At 47.1% G+C, this 23,318-nt stretch overlaps 1 protein-coding gene across 1 annotated transcript in view; it reads right to left on the reverse strand.

The window, feature by feature from the left end:
• srgap3 (SLIT-ROBO Rho GTPase activating protein 3) overlaps positions 1-23,318 on the reverse strand; it is a gene marked incomplete at its 3' end in the record, with an annotated part of 53,628 nt that overhangs the window by 29,460 nt on the left and 850 nt on the right. Inside the window, exons 2-4 of the mRNA XM_080000174.1 lie at positions 12,259-12,454; positions 4,952-5,114; positions 793-855 (exon numbers count right to left, since the gene is read on the reverse strand). Coding sequence (XP_079856300.1) covers positions 793-855; positions 4,952-5,114; positions 12,259-12,454 — 422 coding nt within the window. The remainder of the gene's footprint in view (positions 1-792; positions 856-4,951; positions 5,115-12,258; positions 12,455-23,318) is intronic.

The following is a 23,318-nucleotide window of genomic DNA, read 5'->3' on the forward strand; positions in this document are numbered from 1 at the left end:
TGTTTGGCTTCGTGTGTGTGTGTGTGTGTGTGTGTTTGGCTTTGTGTGTCTGTTTGGCTTCATGTGTGTGTGTGTGTGTGTGTGTGTGTGTGTGTGTGTGTGTGTGTGTGTTTGGCTTTGTGTGTCTGTTTGGCTTCATGTGTGTGTGTGTGTGTGTGTGTGTGTGTGTGTGTGTGTGTGTGTGTGTGTGTTTGGCTTTGTGTGTGTGTGTGTGTGTGTGTGTGTGTGTGTGTGTGTGTGTGTGTGTGTTTGGCTTCGTCTGTGTGTGTGTGTGTGTTTGGCTTTGTGTGTGTTTGTGTGTGTCTGTGTGTGTGTATGTGTGTATGTGTGTGTGTGTGTGTGTGTTTGTGTGTGTGTCTGTGTTTGGCTTTGTGTGTGTGTGTGTGTGTGTGTGTGTGTGTGTGTCTGTGTGTGTGTGTTTGGCTTTGTGTGTGTTTGTGTGTGTCTGTGGGTGTGTATGTGTGTGTGTGTGTGTGTGTGTGTGTGTGTGTTTGTGTGTGTGTCTGTGTTTGGCTTTGTGTGTGTGTGTGTGTGTGTGTGTGTTTGTGTGTGTGTCTGTGTTTGGCTTTGTGTGTCTGTGTGTGTCTATGTGTGTGTGTGTGTGTCTGTGTGTGTGTGTGTTTGGCTTTGTGTGTGTTTGTGTGTGTCTGTGTGTGTGTATGTGTGTGTGTGTGTGTGTGTGTGTGTTTGTGTGTGTGTCTGTGTTTGGCTTTGTGTGTGTGTGTGGGGGGGGGTGTGTGTGTGTGTGCGTGTGTGTGTGAAGGATGGGTCTGAGTGGGAGGATAGACTCACCGTGTAGAGCTCGTTCGTCACCTTCACCAGCTCCTCATGCATCTGGATGCCGATGTCCTTGCTCTGAAACGAGAGGGGAGCGTTGGAGGAGCGTGGTGTAAAAATGTAAATAGAGGCTGGGGCTGCTGTAAACACACCCTAACAACATCTAACGTAGCTCTTCTGTTTTCCGTGATAAGGTCTCCTTGGCAGCGTTAATATAAATGGAACCATCTTGCGGTTTGACCTCCAACTCGAATGTCAAACCTTTATTTGTGTATATTCAATATGGAGGCGTTAGTCCTCGCACATCGTGTGAGTAATTTCCTTTGAATTCAAACTTGTGTGTGTGTGTGTGTGTGTGTGTGTGTGTGTGTGTGTGTGTGTGTGTGTGCGCAGTCACGCTAGTAGAGGTGGATTAAATGTTTAATATCCTGATGAAAAGGACGTTTCTCCCCCTTTCCACAGAACGCAGATAAAAATCGTTAATATGTCAAGATGAGCAACAAGTCAAACTTTTATCTTTTTTCTCGCGTCACAAAAGTGAAACGGATCCGTGACCTCCGTCCTCCTTTAACGTCAATTTCCTTTCGTTTTTTGGGCTCGGAATATTTTTGTCATCGAGAGAACTGTGGTAGTGATAGGCGTCGGCTAAACCTAAGACTCAAGACGTTTGGGGCGGCTGCTTGGCGATCGACGCCTCTGGAATAACCCTTTGCCGAGACGAGGGTGCGGTATAGGGACAATGAAACAGATATGATCTTAAATCAACTTCAAAAGACGTCTCAAGAGCCTCTGAACCCAAACAACCTCAACAATCCCATCGCCTCCGTCGGCTCACGGGCCTCAGGAAGGATTTATGCGTCGCGCCTCCCGTCGTGACCACCACCCCCGCAGATAGTGGTGGAACCTGGCAACCTGGCAAAAAACAGCAGCTGATTTCCAAGCTATCGTATTATAGACCTGGCAGGATATTTGAAGTCACACACATGCACGCACGCACACGCACACACACACACGCACAAACACACACACACACGCGCGCGCGCACACGCAGAAAACACACACGCGCACACACACATCAGTGAATGTTCATCCACACCCCGCTCTCCGCTCAAGGAGGGATTACTGTCGATGATTCAGTGAAAGCAAAACATTTGGACACACCCTTCCGCACAAAGACAACAGAGCCTGTAACTGCACGCTGGGGATAAAGCAGAGCTCAGCAAAAATTATAAAGAGAGAAGAAACAAAAGGAAGTAGCTGCTGCGAGAGATTATGCAACAAATGAATTCCTTCAATGGTCTGGAAAGGTTTCTTTTTTCTACAGCCCGGGGAGACCAGAGCCAGGTTGACGTTTGATTGTTTATTTGCACATTGAAGGGGGAGAAATTGGTGGTTTCCATGAATTACATGTTTTAATCCAAATGTGAGGGAGATTTTAAACCAATGTTAGAAATACTTTATGGCAATTAATACAATGTAAGTTAGGTGCGTTCCTATCAGTTGAGCTGCAGCAAATGAACTTCTTTTTATTTTATGTTGCAATGTTTTATGTTCAATTTTAGTAAATGTCTTGTCATTACACTATCACAGGCTTATAATATGATAATTGCCGTAAAACGCTATTGTTAATCGCAATTATGTTATTAAGACAATGAATCGTCACTTTGACAGCAAAACACAATACAAGAGATGAGATAAGAGATGAGTGAGAATACCACAAAAGCGAGGAAAGCAAAACCGCCCCAAGAACAAAATAATCATTCTTCATTCGATTTTTACTAAGAAGAACATCCTCTGCGGTCCGAGAAGCAGCCGAGGTAAAGAAGAAGCCTTGGACTGTTGCTGATGACAATAATAATTGGGGAAGCCCCCGGAGGAGGATAAGCTCGTGGTGGATCAACACGCACGGCTGCGTGTGATGTCAGACAGGGAGACAGACGGATGGACAGACAGACAAGACGTGATGCAACACGCAGTAAGAACCAGGGCGTGACGGGTCGCTTGGCAATCAAAGAATATCCCCGTGAAAATTGATCTTTCTGTGGCAAATGCCGCGTCCGAAACACTGACGAACCGCATCTTATCTGGGGTCCTTACTGACGTTGAGAGATGTCTCCTTTTCAAAATGACACCTACAGTTCACCTTCGAAACCCCACAAATATATGACGTGGGGAAACGGAGAAATGTCCCCGTGGCCAATAATTACCATTCCAGGCGGGTGCCGGTGGTTCACGGGGTCAGAGCTTCACGTTAGATATGTGCAGCCGTCCGGACCACCTCCGCCGAGCATCATGACATTTGGAGATTACGGCTCCACGCGTATGAAGAGGAAAAGCCATTACAGCGAGTCTTTCAGCGAGTCTTTCATGGTCATCTCATTTTACCTTATTCAAGTTTACACACTGCTTTGTATGGGTGCCCACCTCACACTCAATCACACTTACATGCATATAATAATAATAATAATAATAATAATAATAATAATAATAATAATAATAATAATAATAATAATTATTATTATTATTATTATAATGATGATACTAATAATAATATTAGGGCTATTATTATTGTCGCTTTGTTGTTATCATATAATAATATTATAATATATATATTATAAACTAACACATATACTGTATATAAACGTATATATATATATCATATATAATAACAATTATTATTATTATTATTATTGTTATTATATATTATTACGAGCCTCATTTTAATATCAATGTTGCAAAATGCACTTGATAAATTGTCGTGCAGTTCTGTCGTGTTCAATTGTCTCCACTGCTGTACCGCATTGCTGCTCCAATGCCGTTCATTGCTACCTACATTGTGTCATGTTCATTGTCGTCTATGCATGTGCATATGTGTATGTGTGTGTGTGTGTGTGTGTGTGTGTGTGTGTGTGTGTGTGTGTGACTCATTCATCCTTCCGCCCATAGCGGGCCTGCAGAGGGAGGCTTCTGTGTTCAGCTCTGCTGCTGTTTCATTTGTAGTCAAATGAGTGGCCCTCAATCATTCATCTTTCCTGACGGCACTGACAGCGCATGCGTGTCCACACACACACACACACACACACACGCACACACACACACACACACACACGCACACGCACGCACACACGCGCGCGCACACACGCACACAAACTCAAGCAAACAGGCGTACACATAACATTTGAGCGTAGTCGGACTGACAGCGTGGCTCTCACCTACAGGATGGCCTGCCAGGTGAAAACACGGCGCTGGTGTTTGGGTAAGACCTCAACCATCTCCACTATGTGCTGACAGGGAGCCAAGCGTTACTGACACCGGTGAGGGCTGCGGGGCCTCGGGGCCCGGGGGGGGGGGTCTGCTCCGTGTTCCTCCTGCTCCACATGGAACCCATTGACCCCCGACACCTTTTATGAAACCCATGTGTGCTGACAAGAGAGGCGCTAACGCCGCAGCTGAGACGCCACGGCTCCGCCTCGCGACGTGGACGTGCGTTCTACAGCTGAAGCGTTAAGCGCCCTGTTGTTTATGAGAAGAAACTGGCAGGGGAACAAACTTTGGTCGGGGGAAAATGTAGAAGCCGCGCGGCCAGGACGACGCGTGCCTGTGTTTCTTGGTTGATATTCTCACTTGCTTCATCAGTAGCTCAGAGATGAAAGAAAATGGCCTGGTCAACAGCTCACCGGACGTCTAACTGCTTGCTGTGTCCAACTGAAGATCCCAATTTGTCTCAGTAAGTTGAGACAAATTGCAACAGCCCTTGCAACAACTTTATATGAAATTTTCCAGTCTGTTAAGCTATAGTGTTACTAGAGCTCAAAGCTAAAAATAAGTAGCAAGTTATCAATAAAAATGAATGATGTTAATCATTATTACGATAGTGGATATGGGTTTCACCATATCCACTATCGATAAATCTTTATTTATATTAATGAACTGTGTATTTTTACCATTTGTGCCCTCATTGTAAATACTAAATAAAGGAAGTTTTAAAACTCTCATTCACTCATAAGAAACGCAAAAAAAAAAAACCTCTCACACACGTGACGCGATGCGAGATCTAGACGCTCGCACGACGACGGCAACCGGAGGTGCGTCCGTCGTCGGGTTCGGTGTAAAGCCGGCCTCGGCGGCGAGAAAGGGGAGTGGAGACAGGGGAAGGGGCGAGAGTCTGACAGACCTTCTTGAAGAGGCGGATGACGTCGTCGCTGATCTGCGCCAGGCGCACGATGACGTTGTTGGTGTAGATGTCGTTGAGGGTGGCGTGGTCGCGGCTCTCGCGCCTCGTCTGGTTCAGCACCAGGTACCAGCAGTTCACCGACGACAGCAGGTGCTGGTCCTTCCTGCGCGGCAGAAGGGTGAGAACGGTTGCCAGGAGCAATAAGGTCAGCGGGCGCTCCCAAAATGTAAGGATTTGCGGTCGATTTCCGCTCAATGTTAAGCATATAAAGGCTGAGAAAAGGGGGAACATTAGTGGAATGAGGCGATGCGGTGTTTTGTTGTTTAACCTTTTTCCCAAACGGGCAATTGATGAAAGTCAAACATTGCGGTGCCTCTCCATTGGTGATTTGACGATGTTTTGGGGATGAGAAACATTAGTGATACGGGTATCATGACCAAGAGAGCGGCGGCGTTAGAGGAGTCTATGGAATTCGGAAAAAGGCATTGATGACGACGTCCGACTATATCACAATATTACCACGACCAAAATGTCCTGCTTCAATCCTTCATGAAGGGAGTGGACGCTGAGTGCGGAAAAAGTGACGATCCTTATAATGCCTGACCGATGTACACGTACTGTACACACATTATATCACACACACACGCATGCACACACACACACACACACACACACACACCACCTCTAATCTAGGCTGAATTCTATCTCACCAATCAATCGACTGACTTGGGAGAAGGGATCTGAGTGGGAGGGAGGGAGGGGGAGGATGGGGGAGGAGGCTTGAATTTCACCGCTGAGTGGAATGAAAGGGATGAGCGGCGCCGACGTCAAAGGCCAGCCCGTCAGAGAGCCTGTGTAATGCCAATCACATCGAATGGAGTTCACCCCCGCCCCCCCGGCTCCCCCTAGAGCCGCGCTCAGCGCCCGTTCCCGCGCTCGGGCCCCGAAAAACACGGGGGCTCGGGCAGAACGCAGGACGGCTTTTAAACCAAGTCTGCATGTTTATTATTACCCTAATGGTTGTCTGGCTCTTAAATACTCCATTAAAGATGTCCTGGGGTTGACTCGGTCTGAATGCAAATGATTTTGGGGATGCCACAGCGGTTTGAAAGAAATGATTAATCCACTAATTGAACCACGCCGCAATTTTCTTTTTCTTTATGACAAGAGGTGGGCTATAATAACAATACAAGGGTAAAATTGAACATTCATTTCCTCTAAAAAGAGCGGTCAACCATTTCTGGCACAACATACAAAGGGGAGACTGGCCTAACAATAGAAGACCTAATATAGACCATACTCCCTCTCTCTATCTCTCTATCTCTCTCTCCCTCTCTCCCTCTCTCTCTTTTCTGGGATGGCCTACTTCTAAGGTCTCACCAGTTGGGGTCGCGTGGCGGTTTTGCTTGAGTGACTTATCTTCCTACCGAAGACGCGGCTCTTTGAAGTGTAATTGCTGTTTGCGGATGAGAGACCTCGGCAACAAGCACCTCTAGCCGCTGCTAATCCCGGAGCGGCTGCGGATGCTTAATCACCTCCCTCAGCACCAGCGGGGCCCAACCCCCCCCCCCCCCCCCCCCATCGCACGCCACTTTTCCATCACTGCTCACCCTGACAAAACACCTGTAATACCTGATAAAATATTTATCTGCCGGTGAAGCATTTGGATTTTTTTTTTCCTTTTTGGCTTTTAAAGTCAGGGGCCAGATGTTTCACTTGACTGGAGTGCTGGTGCTGTACCTGGTGCTCCGTTAAAACAAAGGAGGCTGACTGGCAGCGTCGGTGCCACAGAGATGGAGCTTTATGTCAAAGGCTTGTCCAACAATAAAAACACAGAGAAAAGTGATTCACATCACCCTCAATTTGAGGCACATTAGGCCATCTGATGGGATTTTGTCCCTGGGACCCCCAATCTGAAGAGATTTTCCTTATTAGCTATGATTCAGTCCAAACGTCCATACCTTTCTATGCTCTAGCTAGAGAGATAACAGTGAAACTATGATCAGAACAGTTATTCTTCTACATACTCTCCTGGTGTTTACATCTTGTCATGGAATAAGGGCGAAGTTGAACTGTTAATCACGCTGCTGAGGACCCCCGCGAACCTCTCGAAGGGCCCCCCCCCCACCGGAGCTCTCCGCACCCGGCTTGAGAACCACTGACATCTACGAACGACTACAGACGACCAAACAGCAAACACATCGTCCCAAAACGGTGGATCAGAAATGTGAAGAAAAAACTAAACCGCGGCATCATGTCACCACCGAGGGTTAAATGCTCTTCCTGCAGACGCCGCGGGAGGGAAACGAAAGTCGTAGGGTTTCTTTCTTTTCCTTTTTTTCTCGCCGCTGTCCTCATTTCGCAAGAATTAGAAGCAAAAGGTTGATAATTAGGTCCGCGTTCAGGCTACCTCTTGCACAACGGCATTAAACTGAGCTGTTGGCCTTGTTTTATGGGATGTCTAGTCGGCGCTGGAACAAGGCACGTTGGGCAGGACGGAGCGCGGCAGTAAAAGCCCTTCCTGTGTCTCCCCCGTCAGTGAATAGTCTGGGGGTCACTGGAGCTTCAGGCTGTTTGTTCTGGGGGTCCATGACCCGTATACATGGGGGGGGTATCATTAACATGCAGCAGGCAAACGATAAGACGGCCGATTCTCTGGGGGCCTGAGTAAGGGAAGAGGAGAGGAGGGGAAGAAGAGAGCAGCTCTCCGGCATCGTAATGCACCCGCATCAATCATCAGTTTTAACTCTGCTCTCTTTGGAATTTGATGTGAACACAGCGAAATAATTGTACATCGAAAGATTTCAGCGAGGACGCGGCCGATCAGCGCAAAAAAACCTCCCGACTCCGACGAAAGGACGGCAGATTGTCCTCATCATATGTATAAATTATACAGCGTTGTTGGCGATTCGGTCGCGCTTGATTCATTGTGTTTTTGCCGTCTAATCGCTGACGGCCCGCGACGCGTCCCGAGCCGGGATTTCGAAGAAGGAAGTGTGGACTCATCAAACCGGAGCGGGGCCCGCGTGAAGGCCTTTAATCCCCGACACGCCGCCTGACTGCCGCTGATCAACGGAACGGCCAAGAAGAGAGAGAGGAAGCCCAACACAAAATCAGAAGACAAGGGCCACGTGGGCACCACCCGCGAGCTCTGCCATTGAAATATGCTTCCCGCTGCCTTCGGGGAAAAGCTTCCGGTGCGCCACACCGCCGACCCGCACAGCGTTTTTTGCACTTTTGCAATGGTGACATGTTCCTTCCGAAACATTTTGATGGAGCGCAGCAGCCGGTGCGGGGCGGGGCGCAGCGCGGCTCAAAACACACTCGAATCCCAAGGCGCCGGACGGCCCCGTCGGCTGCTGATTTACATGCAAAACCAACGGGGATAATAAACACGGTGCGCATAGAGATGGGGTTTCTCTTTTCACTTTCTGTGGGGCCAGCACAGAATATCCACAGTTTGCGAGACATCGGCTGTCAGTGGGAGAGGTCCCTGATGAGCTGGAATCACAACGGTTTATGAAGACCATATATTGGTACATTATTTGAGGGGAAAAAGGTACAAAAATCAGCCAAATAGTTATTTTGTTGTTTGATATTTGTTAATTTGGTAGAAAAATAAAAAATAAAAAGTTAATTTTCCATTGTGTTAATCTTGTTGCAAGGGACACACTGTTGTTCTCCTGATTGAAAATGAATGAAACAGAAATGAATTCAAGCTTCAGTTTTCATCATCACTCGGAACGGGAAAAAAAGATGGAATTCAAAGCGTGGTACCAAACATCATCAACCCCTGCGACGTCCTCAGCCAACTAAACTGGAGCACAGATTCAAGCATGCACTTGAGTCCGGGCACACACACGCTCAATTACCAGCCCGCACACACACACACACACACACACACACACACACACACACACACACACACACACACAGGTTAACTTGGCCTGCATTCTAAGCCCTGTCTTATCTCGTCCAGACAGGCAATATTTGCTGTCAATATGACATGAGTTGCCTCCTAATAGCTCTGTTACCTCCCGTAATGTCCGTCTCTCGCTTTCGACGGGTAGACAATGTCCATCCACTTTAATTTATCGAGCATATTATTAATCCTAGCGATGAATATAGTGTTTAGAGTTGAGCAATGAATGCCGATGTGGGTAGCTGTTTCTCTTGTTAAAAAATCAAGATAGAAGGTAGACTGTTTGGTAAATTGAAGCTGGGGCTTATCGATTGAACCAAACGTGTTGCATGTTGATGTCCCACGGGCCGTTATTAGGAAACTCATATTCCGACTTTTTTATGGATGAGCAGCAACCACATTGCAGGCACACTTTCAACTAAACATACCAGACATAAAACAAATCGCTCAATCCCTCCTCAAAACCTCCTCTGGATGGATGCAGTTTTACATGCATCTGTGTCGCAATGAGTATTTCCTTAAAACAATGAGGCGAACTCATTGCCAAGCTGAATACCCCTCAAACCACCTTGGAGGTTGTTTCCGTGGTTGTGTTTTCACTTGGATTTTTATGCAACTATTTGTTATCCTATTACTATTAGATCGCCCAAGGCGTACGTTATCCCCAGGTATTAAAATAACTGTGATTAAAATCAACCTGTGAAATATCCTGGTTTCACGGGTTTATCGGCCCCGAGGAGGAGCACCGAAGGCCCCTGAAACGGATCGGTAGAATTCAGCTCTGTAATGGGAGACTGTGACGTGAAACCGCGCGGTCCAGACGCATCGACCCAGCGCGTGCACGTCTTGGCAGGACGCGGCGCTCCGGTTTGATTCCCCACACGGCACACACACAGGCATATTTCAGCAGAGGAGACACACCCGGACTAGATGGTACCAAGCATTGTCAAAGCATTGTGTGGTCTCCACTAGAACTGAGGAGGCACCGTTTTTAGTTGTGTTTTATAGCGACGGCAAGTTAAAGACGAGACAATACTTGAACCGTGAATTTATCAGCAATTTATGGCTCTTCCAAAAAGATGATGGTGATGTTTAATCCAACTTGCTTCTATTGTGTGCGACTGGGCTGACGCATGCGTGCGTGTGCGTACCTGCCCGTGTTTTCGGGCCGAGGCTCAGCTCCTTGAGACTGGAAACAGGAGCTGTTTGGAGCGCGTCGTGTGAGGCGGTGTTCACTACCTTCCGGGCGCCTTTTGGTGGGTTACGCAGCGTCCGTTTGGAGACGGACGCCGTCAAAGGCTAAATGGGGAACGGCGCCCATTTACCCCCCAGGTTGTTAGGCGGTCCCTCGAAAACCCATCCCTACACTTGTCTATATGTGGGAGCAGAGCAGTCGGGGCTGTTAGGGAGGCAGCGACGCTGAGCTGGTAGGGCCACGCCCCCTAGCCTCGCACAGATGAACGGAGAACCTAATTTTTTTATTTTTTTATTCTGGTTTATGCCATTACGTGGAGTTCCACATTTGAGTACCTGGCTCAGTTCACTTGTCTCTCCGTGAAACACTGCCAGACTGTCCTGTTCTCAGATACAGAGAAGTGCAGGAGTCGGTTCCAGGGCCCACGTAACAACTCGGGAAGGGGGTGTAGTTTTGGCCGTTTAAATGCTGAAAATGGGAGGTGTTCCCATTTAAACCACTGCGGCAGACTTGGGCCAAGGATGTGAATGACAGACGATTATTATTTTTTTTTATCCGCCAGGAAAAATCCTGTCAAGCATTGAATCGGTGTACGTGCAGTTTAACACATTCGAGAGCTGATGAGATGTTTTTTTATACCGTTTCCATCGCTATGTCGCAAATCAGTGGCAGAACTGCTTTACGGCAACATTTCACGCCACTGTGCTGGACGCTATCTGCACGTGGGAGCGAGCGCAAACAAACATGGGGGGAAATGACTCATTGGATAGATTATTACAACAATCATTATTTGCCCGTCTGCTACCGTGCTGCGGCAACGTTTGGTGGGGGTGAATTTAAATTTACATCTTCAATTTTGCAAATAATATACACTGTATATGTCCGTATTTTGCCTCGCCTGTAAGTTCAATTTGAGAGGCCCGAGAAGCGCCTTCCCATGCAAATGCCTTCCTGTGCACCTCCCCATATACATAAATATATATATATGGGGAGATATGAAATTTCCTATATAGGGATAAAAGATTTTGGCCATATCGCACAGCCAAAATGTTCATTGTGTAAGAGTCTTTTGTGTATAGAATTACTGTTATGTTTTCCCTTTAGTAGTATACTGTATGTGACTTGATATGTTCTTACAACCCTCATTGTGAAGTGTATCGCATGAATCAACTATGACCACAGAAATGGAATGTGACGACTGTGGCGCATTACATTAAGTTCTATGCGCTCACCCCCCGTCCCGATAGAACCTATAGAGTCTATCAGTGATTGCTGGGCGCGCAGCAGCAGCAGCAGCAGCAGCAGCAGCAGCAGCAGCAGCACCATCTCCTCTCAGCTAAGCCGTGGAGACCAGGGTGTAGCCTGCCTTCTCTAAAACAGCTGGTGTCAATTACACAGCCAAATCCACTTCATAGTCCAGAAGACCTCAACACACTTGGCAACGCACGGCCAGCCAATGCATACATCTAACCACACACACACACACACACACACACACACACACACACACACACACACACACACACACACACACACACACACACACACACACACACACACACACACACTCGCACACACAGAAACACACACTTTTAACATTGTTTTATATAATCTGGCTGCTGAAACACTATAAAGGGGCATCCTGCCCAGCTTGCAGTCCCTTATTATCATAATTTCAAAACGACTGTATTTGACCTTTAAAATATGCCATACATGTTGTCCATGATAGTGCTGATTCCCAGAGTGACATAAACATAAGGAAGCAGGGTTTTGCTGCATTGTGCTGCACTGTAATCAAAGCAGACTCAGTGATTAGCGCTGGGGCTGGGTCTGGCAGGCGGACTGTAAATCTACAGTGTGACTGGCAACCCCGCTGGACAATCAATCAGCTATTGATCCGAGGAACACACAGTCACAGTGCGGAGGCTTGTAACCCTGCTGGAGCCACGGTGAAGGCCGAGCTCTTCCATCCTTAACAAAGACAGAGGGAACGGCCTCTACAGGGGGGTCAAACCAAGCCAGGAACAGTGACTTTGTCTGAGCCTTTGTTTGCATTTGATAATGTTTCATAATGTGACCAAAAGACAAAGAAGATCGAATATTTAAATTTTGCTTACGAAGGGAAAAATCACATACAGTCTGTAAGTACTGTATGTACAGTATGAACAGCACGTTTGCGTGTGAACTGACTTGAACTGATGGTGTTCTCTGGAGCTGCGGATCTTGGAGGAGAAGCGCTCGGCCAGCTTCTCCAAGCTGCGCGAGTACTCCAGCTGGATCTCGGCCTTGCGGCGGAAGAACTCCTGCAGGTCCTGCAGCAGCTGGATGCGGGACTCCGACTGCTGCTCCAGGCATTTGAACTGCTCCACCAGCTGGTTGCGGATCTCTGTACACACACACACACACACACACACACACACACACACACACACACACACACACACACACACACACACACACACACACACACACACACACACACACACACACACACACACAGAGGAGCACAGGTATGTGTCAGCCGTTTACGCGGCTGTCAAAATAAGACGCGTATCGGCGGCAAGAGCAGGCTCAACTGGTCGCGGGTGAGATTTGGCGTCATCATTGACCCAGAAGCAGCGGTTCTCAACCGGCGGGTCCCGGTGTGGATCCGGGGTGTCTATTAGTCCGCTTCTTCAAACATTCCTGCATTCATTTTGAAGAACAAAGAATTTGGAAGAGCAAAGGCTGTGCCTTTATTTTGAAACACTGTTTCCAGCCGCAGCGGGTTGATAAAATAACACCTCCAATATAGATACTATAAGAGATACTATATATAGATACTAAATATAGATATAGATATTATACTTTAAGAATATAAAATGTATCTAAATGAAACTGAAGTGACTGGTTATTCCTTAGTGTACTGCATTTGGACTGTGAAGTGTAAACCTGTTTTGAAATATCTCAGAAGGATATTCGGGCATTAAATCCTGACACACTGCTGTGACATAATATCCTCTTGCATGTCCCCGAGCGCTGCAGTAAAAGTCGAGTATGATGTTTTGGGGGAACCCTGAGATCTTTCATCTGTTGTTACTGTGCCGCCGTCGGTTCCTAAACCTGTTGTCTGCGCGAGTGTTGTCATCGCCCTCGTAAAAGCAGCTTTTTTTAAGACAAACCGATGAGGCGCTGCATCTCCTGGCTCTTCCAAGGCGGATTAGTCCCTGGCCTGGTGCGGCCTATACTGTAAGTTAGATGAATAGTACTGGTAATAAAAAAAAAAAATAATCAAAATATGTTCCTGCCACATAAATTGTCCCTCCGTTAAATCATCCTTGCAACAAAAAAAACAAAAAACCCATCTGGGGTTCCCAGACCGACCGCCATTCATCCCAGCATTTCATCAACCGGCGTGATCGGCATCGCAGTCTTTTAAATTGATCCGGTATTGACAGAACGGCTTCCCGCCCCCTGTGGTCGAGGTTTTCAGGTTAAGAAAACAGCAGTTTTCCTTTTGAGCGCCTCACAGGAGCCAGCCGCTGTATTTAACTCGGTAGCGTTGGCGGGAACCCGACGCCGGCAGATCCTCGGTGCCAGCGTGGGGAGCCGTGAGGGAGACCCGGTAGGGTTTTGTGGCCGTTATTAGCGGGAATACAGGCCGCACTCAGCGACAAAGAACGTCCTACTTTACTGAACAAAAACCCCCAAATCCCAAGCCATGGCTTCGGATCCCCCCTCCGAGCTTCTCCAAAGGACACCGTCTCAGTCGGCGTCACCTGTCAAGACAAAGGAAAGCTCCCCCCCCCCGCCCCCCGTCCCTGGAATGCATTCTTTATTTTGCAGAATAAATGAAAATAAAAGCTTTTCATGTCTGCTGCGAAAACACGGTTTCAATTTCACACAAAGCGGGTCCGAGTGTGAGACGCTTTTCCCGACTCAGTGGGAGTTGCACGGGACGGCGGCATATCCAAACATTCAACAGCTATTCCTCGAGACGCCCACGTCCACGTTTTGCCGCCGCCATCGTGGTAATGACTTTAAATCGTTAATATTATGTATCCTGGTGCTTTTTGGATGATGTTGAAAAAGGTTTTGGGGGGTTCCAGCCAACACCAGATATTCCACAAGCCCGCTGCGCAATTCCTCCCGCATGTTCCATTACCTTTGAAATCCAACTAAAAAAAAAATAAAAAACACATTTGGTCGAGCGAGAGAAAGAAAGTAGGAACATTTCTGGGTCATGAAGGTGACGTTCCGATCGCCGAAATAAAACTGCTAACTGCCGGCATGACCGCGGGAGCGACACAGGCCATGTTTCCACGCGGTGGAATGTGTACTTTGGGAAGCCAAAAGCCTTCGTGTGGATTCATAAACACCGGCCGGGACTCCTCGGGCGGAGCTTGAGTCCTTGTGAGTTTTGGGAGCCGTGATGTCGTGCAGGGAAGCCTTTTTCCCCTGTGATGTCGCGCCGCCTGGTACCAGCGCGGCGGCCACGCAGCCATCTGAGGTTAACCATCGTCCAGGCCCTTCCCTTCAGCCCCCCCCCACCCCCGCTATCAGATTTTAGAAATTAAATTTGAAAAAAACACAAATTCAACACATTGCGCAAGGTTTCGCTTTCTGGGACACGTACAACCGCAGCTATTTCGCTTTTTTTTTTTTTTTTTTTTGCAAGCCAGGGGAGCCCCCGCCCCACCACCGAGCTGACATCCATCTGCCTGAACGGCGGGGAGGTCGGATGCACCTCTGAACCAGCAGCTGCAGCGGTTCATTTGACAGATGAAGTCGGAAAAATAGGTCACACGCGTGCCAGAAGTGTGTCTCTGCCTCTTAAAAGCCATGAGCAATTGGAGAATTGCTCCCTTCAGTGTTCCCAGTTCCTCATGTAAAAAAGAAAAAAAACATCATCTGCTGTGGTTTTCAGCGACCGAGCCCTCAGTGGTTCTTTTTTTTTTTCGATCTGTGAAAGAGGGGAAATGCTTTCTACCCGAGCCTGAACCGAAGAGTTCTGCTTTTTTTTTTTTTGTTTTTTAATCAAAAAAAAAAAAAGAAAACAATCCGGGGCACAGACGATGAAAATTTGGAAACAAAACTTCCATTTCGCTTTGACTAAGCATGCAGGCTTTCCTCCTCGGGACGCGGTGAAATAGACGGTGAGGCGAGGTGAGCGCCGGGGCCGCGGACCGCCAGTCCGACACATTAATGAGCTGTCGCAGAGTCATGAATAAAACAGGAAACCTCTTTTCCTTCCTGACGCTCGCGAGATTGTCAGCTTTTTGGAGTCAATCCCAGTCGAAACAAGTGAAGCGTGAACTCGTTTGAGGCGCCGCACGTTCACTCTAGAAGTGAAAAAAAACGCCGTTCAAAAAAGGTGTCCCGACTCTCCAGTGCTGCTTTGTCAACCGCCTCAGAAACCGACGCGGGTGTTTTTGGGACTGAGATGATCCGATTTCCCGCCCGACATTTGCGTCTTCCGAGCCGTCACTATCATTTGCGCAATCGCCCCGGCCGGAGATATTCGAGCAGATCGGCAAAATCCTCTGCCACCTCGCAATCGCCCGTTTCCATAAAAATGTCACAGGCGTTTCTAAACCGCAGTGAACGGAATGGGAACTGGCTGAGTTTCCAACAATGGGGCGGAGGCGGGCCGACCGTCTAGCTGGAGGTTCACCGTCAACCGACTCTTCCTCATGAGCCGTGTGTGTACCATCACACCATCACCGTCGACTTCATCTGTGAACGTGGCAGAGAATGAAAAGGGAAAAAAAAGTTCATCTAAATGACTTCCCTCGGCCCTTGGAGGTGTACGGCTTGTTCTGAACTTGAATGTTGTGCTGTAATACTAGTTTACTATTTTCAAAGGCAGTTTATACATACAGGATATGGAATTAACACCGTTTCACAACATATTTTACTGTATTCTTATCTCGCCCCTGTTGACTTCCCCGAGTCAAGGTCAAATGCAAGGAGAAAATAGTTTCTCTCTCACCCGACGAATGTCACTTGTTCCTGTAGGAGGTTTGGCCGGGACTGGGATGTACAGTTTGGAATACGACCGAGGAAATGTGCTGATCGCTGCACGACGTGGTGTGACGCAATGAAATGAGCGGGCGCTGCTGAATGAATCTCATCATCAACGAAGCGGCGAACGCATCACAGGACGGTCAACGAATGAACTGGGAAACTGCTACCTTGTCGGTAACAAGACAAAATAATCCCCGCTATGCCGTGACGATGTAAAAAAAAAAAAAAAACAGACGGAGGAGGAACAGGAGGAACGGAAGCTCCGTCACCTGAGGCACGTCCGCATTTGGCGACGTGACGGAGATGGTTTGTTTGACTTGAGGTCATAGGTCCAATGTTGCATAGTTACACAGATGTGCAATGGCTTTGTCACGTTGTACAGTATGAACAGGATTATAAACCCTCTGAAACGCCTGGGCGGAGTCAAAAGCACAAGAGCTTTCCCTTGTGTTTAGCCAAAAATTACAAGACGAAAGCTTGATAATTACTGTTAAGACCATTGGCCTCCTGTCACTCCGGCACTGACTGTGATTAATAGATTATATATTGGCATTATTTGTGTCAGTCTGTTGTGGGTCATTCGTAGGAACGTAGCGGAAACAATAACAGCTATCATTAACACCATTATTAGATATTAAAATAGAATATAGATGAATACGTTTCAAGTTGAAGGATCTAGACGGTGGGACCAAGCAACGGACCAACTGAGGAAAAAAACAACACCAATCAATCCGTCTAGCAGCGGGAGAGGGTCTGTTATTTTGGAGCGTTCCATATCTTCGGGGCGGAAACGAATAAGTTGAAAAAGGGATTCCATCCGTGTCTGTGGATTAACCAGGGCTGAGCTGAGCCGCCGTTCCCATTACCCCCGTCCGTCCAGGGTCAGCGGGCGGATTGAGTTGCGGTGTAACTGCTAAGTGGCATTGACAAGTGGAAAAAACAAGCGTTTCAATCGGTCACCCACTCTCTCACACACACACACACACACACACACACACAACTTGTGCAATAACCGTGACTGGACTGTCCGTACTGCAATAAGCTAGTAAGTGAATATTAATAATTCATATTTATAATTTATACCCTATATATCAATAGCAATCATTTATCCTGTGCATAGTATTGCATATTCTGTATATTTTTATAAAATACCATTTACTTATTTTATTTATTTATTTATTTATTTGTTTTTTTATCCTCCATGTTTTCTGACTGTTAAGCTTTTTTGTCATGCTTATCGTCTGTGAAACGCACTAAAACCACACCATGACAACCCAGGACAGTGGTACCTCGACTTACGACTGGAATTCGTTCTATAAGAACGGTCGTATGTTAAAACAGTCGTATGTCGAAGCAATTTTTTCCCATATACACCACGCTCATATTTCTCTATGATTTCCTTCTTAGTTTCAATGGGAGTCGTTGCCTTTTTCTTTTTCCCATCGTCCTTCTTCTTAGGACTCATCATGAAGGTGAAAATAAACAAAATACACAGAACAAACACAGTAAATATGAAAAAAATATGGATAAGCCACCAACTACGTGCACACACCATGTAGGTCGCCCGCTGACTGACTGCTGAATGGATGACTGACTGCTGAATGGCTGACTGACTGCTGACTGGCTGACTGCTGACTGGCTGCTGACTGGCCGCCGACGCGCCAACTGCAAATTTCCACACTCGTATCTTGGAGCAGTCGGTCGCAAGTCGATACAAATGTTTGCGACTATGGTGCTGGTGTCTTGGATTAGTGGTCAGTAGGTGCAGTCGTGGGTCAAGGTGCCACTGTGTGTGTAAATGTACCTGGTGGAACAAACTCTGTGAGTGAGTGAGTGAGTGAGTGAGTGAGTGAGTGGGTGATATCTGCAGATGTAAGGGGACAGAGGTCAAGACGTTTTTCCTGCTTAGGGACTACACTGTATATATTTGCAAAGTCGCCCAGATGGTTGGTTCGACTTCAGGTTAAGATAAATGGCTTTACCTCTCTAGGGGTTCTTCTGTGTCTCCCGGCTCCGTCGTTTTTAACTTTTGAGCGTTTTGCTGAGCGAAAACGTATTCCCAATTTTGCCTTGTTATCCCGCGCATCGGCTTTTGCATTGTCTGCCGCTGGTAGGAGCATTAACTTGATCATGGAGTGTGGGCGTCGTGTGAAAAGCACGAGGGCTTTCTCTTTGGACGTCGTGTGTGACTTAACCAACAGCCACAGAAGGAATTAAGACTCTTTGGAAAATAACATCCCCGGGCAGCCACACCTCTGAAGACACACACACACACACACACACACACACACACACACACACGCACGCACGCACACACACACACATGCGCAAACATACACAAACATACAACCCGGACAATAGCACCCAGAGCCAAAACTAATCCTCCGCCCGGCTCTGCAGAGCTTCTGATACCGTCGGACAAACGCCTCTTAAAACTTTGACGCGCACGCAGATTGAAAGCCTTTCCGCAACGCACTCTGCTCCCCAAGAGTCCGTTTCCATCACAAACCTCTCCGCCCGCGGTGCTCGTCCTCCGGTGATGGGCGCAATTTAGGAATCAGAGACGCGCTCTTTTTCTGTCTCGCCGCGCTCCTCTTCGTAGCCAATCGCCGGACAGATTAACGGCAAAGCGCAACAACGGCGTACGAAACCAGGCGGCCGACAGGCGTTTGCCGCCGCATCGAATTCTAACTGACCACCCGTTTTATTTTCATGATTTACTGTTGAGATTTCTCGAACAAAAAATATTTCCCCTTTTCAAGGGCTGGGGAATTTTCAATGAGCTTTCAAGTCAAGAAAAGGGAAGAAATATCACCCGAACTATGAATGCATCTTTAAAGTCAAGGTCTGAGCGGCAACGTTAAATAGACGGCAATTCACCTCCGAGCGTCATGGTAAAAACAGCCGTTTACGTCTGTGAACGAAGCAGCATTTGGGCAGGACGGCGAGCGCAGACGTCAGCCTCCCGAACAGAGGAATCCACCGTCTCAAAGACTCGGCGGCAGCCTCGCTTCCCACGACACGGAAGGGAAGAAAAATCGCCGCAGTCCGACTCGTTCTCCCTGATATCGATTCCCTCCCTGCTCCCGGTATTGCCGCCGCTGCCACCACCACCACCACCACCCCCATCAATGCCACCATCGACACCGTCATCATCATCCTCCTGAGGCCCTCGCTGGCACCCCCCGTAAAAACGGAAGCACGCCCCTCCGGGAATCTGAGCTGTCCGTCACGGCTGTATCCAGGCGCCGGCTCTGCGAGGCCACGGAAACGAGGGGGGGGGGGGGGGGCTCTCGGCGGCGTCGCCATGGCAACACGGGCGTGCACCCGTCCCTGGGGAGCCGCTCATTGGAGAAGCGCCGGTGGCTGCAGGAAGACGATAGGTGGCGGAACGGGGTGGGAAGCCATGATGGGCTTTATGCGCCGTGGCCTTGTAAAGACGTGGCGCCGTGTCATTAGAGCACAGCAGCACAGCAGATGCCGCCGGCTCCATAGATGCTGCATTTATCGCCTGGACAAATTGCCAAATTTCTGTCTCTGTGGAGACAGTGGCCGTAGTGTGTTCTCCGGAAGCGGCACAAGCTTTGAACGGCAAAATACACTGAAATAAATTAGAAATAAATTACATCAATTATTATACAAAAGTAAATGAGGCCCCCAGTCTGTGGTGGTGTAAGAGGCGCACATGTTCAAGCACTTTGAACGTTTAGCTCCTGTTCATTTAAATAAGGCTGGAGCCGCATTTGTTTGAGCTGCCAAAACACGGAGGGGAAAGGGGGTTTTTCTCCTTTTGCCTGGCACCTGTTTCAGGGAGATAGTGAGCGTGGGAGGCTGTAAGTACTTATTATCTGGTTATCTTTAATACAAGCAAATTTACCCGTGTGCTCTGTGGGGGGTGGGGGGGGGGGGGAGACTCCGACCCTGTTTAAAGCTCTGCAATTAGCAGGGAGGAAACCACAGTAGACGGAGGGTTCGCTCCCTTCGTCTCGGTGTGAGCTACAATCGCACCTTAAACCCGATGCATTCATTAACATGAAAGATTAGAAAAAAACAGGATTGTAAACACCGCTTGATTATTGTTTTAAGCCATTTCATGCTGCTGCATTGACCAGCACTACCTTGTAAGAGACGTTCTAAAAAAATGGTTAAATGAAATTCGATAAATAAATGCAATGCATTTATTTATGCAAAACTAAACATTTTCATTCTTTGACAAAAAAACTGTGATGAATTCACAAACTGACACGCTCTCGACACATATTGGGTCACATGTCACAAAAAAATTTTTTTTAGTTTCTTCATTTCAGTTGAATATCCAGGCGTGGTTGAGCACTGAGATCAAGCACGAGACAAATAACTGAGAAAATAAATCCATTTATTTACTTTGCTCACTATACTAACCCTGAATTCCGCCGATTCACTTATTCTGCGATTGTGAAAATGCGAGCCGGTCGGGTTATCGGTTGCAAAATAAATACTTTGTGAAGCGGTGACGGGCGATGTAATCTTTGATTCTAACTTTGATGACTCTGCTAAAGTGAGCTGCGTTCAGCACGGATCCAAAGTAAACAGAGGACGGGATCAGAAGGATAACTGCAACACACAGCATGTGAATACCAGAGAGTGAGAGTGAGAGTGAGAGTGAGAGTGAGTGAGTGAGTGAGTGAGTGAGTGAGTGAGTGAGTGAGTGAGTGAGTGAGTGAGTGAGTGAGTGAGTGAGTGGAGTGAATCATGTTGAGAGAGTACAAGTCAATACAAATCTTCCCCTCAACAAAAATAATAAGCAACACACCACATTCAACTCTAGCCAGTGCTATTCAGGACACCAACTGATTGAAGTAAGTGAGTTAACAGTTAATCGTGTTGATCTCTGCGTCACAAAAGAAGAAATACTCATTCCAGTGACCTTCATTACGCTGCATCTGCCTCTCGATGGAGTGCATGTGTCTTTCATGTATCTCAACATAAAAATTCCTGGTTGCACGGAGCAATGACACGGCTGCCTTTCCATCGCCTGCATTAGTCTGCTTGATCTGATCAGCTGATTGGAGCCTGGAGCAAAAACAATTAGAGACACTCATTGTCTCCTTTATTTTCATCACAGTGTGTGTGTGTGTGTGTGTGTGTGTGTGTGTGTGTCTGTGTGTGTGTGTGTGTGTGTGTGTGTGTGTGTCTGTCTGTCTGTCTGTCTGTCCATCTATCTTTCTATCTCTCTATCTATCTAATCATACAGTGTTAAATCTGGCATTTTGCAGTGAGGGGGGATTTGAATCCTTCCTTTGCTTTAATTATATTACCAGTATAAAGGAAGCATGCAGCTACAGAAAAGCTGTATTTTGTTCTCTTGAACCAAAATGGGTTCAGGAAGTGCCAGCGCTGCTACCAATAGCTGAACCCGGGAACAAATCTGCTCAGTGTATAAAGAGGAGTGAATTGCATGAACAGGGAGGAAAAAAAAGCTTCAGTTTGGCAATTCGCGGGAAGCGGTCCTCTACAAACGCAGCTCAACCTCCTCGGTTCGTCCTCCTCTCTTCAGCCTCTAAAGCCCCTCCATTGAAATGCTAATGGTGGGTTCTGTTAGATGAAAAGCTTGAATAAAGTGAACACACGAACAGCTTAAAGAAAGTCCACTGTAGATTGCTTAGCTTCTTAATGCGGTATGGCTTGTTTGTTGTAGCAGCTGACAGAGCAATAAAATGAAATAAACCAAAGTTCAGGTATTTGCGATAAGAAGTATATGTCCCCATTTGATGTTTTCTCTCACATTTAACAAGATGCAATCAGCAGTTATGATAAAAGCAATAACGCCGAAACTCCTAGTATTGCAGGTTTTTACGCTATTTAAAAATCACAGACTGATCACTTTCTACAAGTAATCATTTAGTCCTCATACATAATAAAGCAGCCTTGCCATCTTGATAGTGTTGGTTATTGATGATTTTCAGCCCTCCTCTCCCTTGTAGACATTACCAAAAAAGCAATAACTCACAATAAGACAGGTGCAATTTTCCGACTGAATCTCATTACGGTCCCAGCGCTGCCCGGGCCCAACTCATAAGGTTGCCATTGTTGTGGGGCTGTGGAGGTCAGGGGCAGGGCCGTCTGCATCCCCTTCCACCAGCCCTCTACGCTGCACAGCAGCTGAAATTGAGAAAGGAGCTCCATTCTCCATAAATTAGCATCTTTCCATGAACGATCTCTGTTTCTGTGAAACAAGAGTGTTGCTCCAGTGATAGCCCCAGTTCACGGCTGAATAATTGATGCCTGAATGAACAGAACGGCCCAGTAGTGAAGTGGTACCACAGTGAAACGATGGGGAGATAATATCAGCATTGACACAATCAAGATAAGGGATGTTCATGTTTCAGGACCACGTCTTTAATCAGAGGCACTTATAAAGACAAAGCAGTTATCACGCAGAGGGCTGACCTCTGACAGAGAGACAGACAGGGCTGCGTGGCCTTGCAGGGAGGGCCGATCGCTAACGTGTAGATCAATGCTGTAATCCAAGTGTAACCATCCCCACATCGACTCCTCGGAGCACCTGCAGTCTGGACGCCGGTCCATGACTCAGGGGATCTTGGCCAAAGCCGCTGAACAGCAGCGTTTAGTCGACCCACCGAGAGGGGATGACGTGGTAATGGGGGCAGGGCCTTGATACTGAATCCCGGTCCTGCCAGTGTATCCCTTTGTTGGAGGTCATGTACCCCCCCCCCCCCCCTCATTTATAATTCTCAGGAGTGTTTTGGCTTGATTCAAACCCACTTCAGCATTTCACGCGTTATTTTGTTATTTTATAAACATAAAATATTATATCCCCAAACGTCCTTTGTTATGTTCATATTTTCCTTTATTAAAACCAATTACAACTCAACCGTGTGACAAGTCTCCGTCAGAACTGAAGGCTCACGAACAGCAGAATAAAAGGACAAATTTAAGGCAGAAGGTGATCATCTGAACCCATCATGCTACACGTATAGGTGGCAAATCACACACCAGCATCACAAAAAGCAATATACATGCATGTTCCGTGCATTTTCTCAATCTGTAATAGGCTATTTTATACACCTTAGTCATTTCAATCCTTCTGTCTGTGAGGCATTACTACATTTGGGTTGATTAAATGACTCTAAAAACACGACAAAATGTTGTCACCGTTTCAGTTCATTTGGAAAAAAAATGTGATCATTACCCAAAAAGTGTTTTTCTTTAAAAAAAACAAAAAACATTGTGATGAGTGAGAA

The sequence above is a fragment of the Zeus faber genome (assembly GCF_960531495.2).
Source record: "Zeus faber genome assembly, chromosome: 5".
NCBI lineage: Eukaryota > Metazoa > Chordata > Actinopteri > Zeiformes > Zeidae > Zeus > Zeus faber.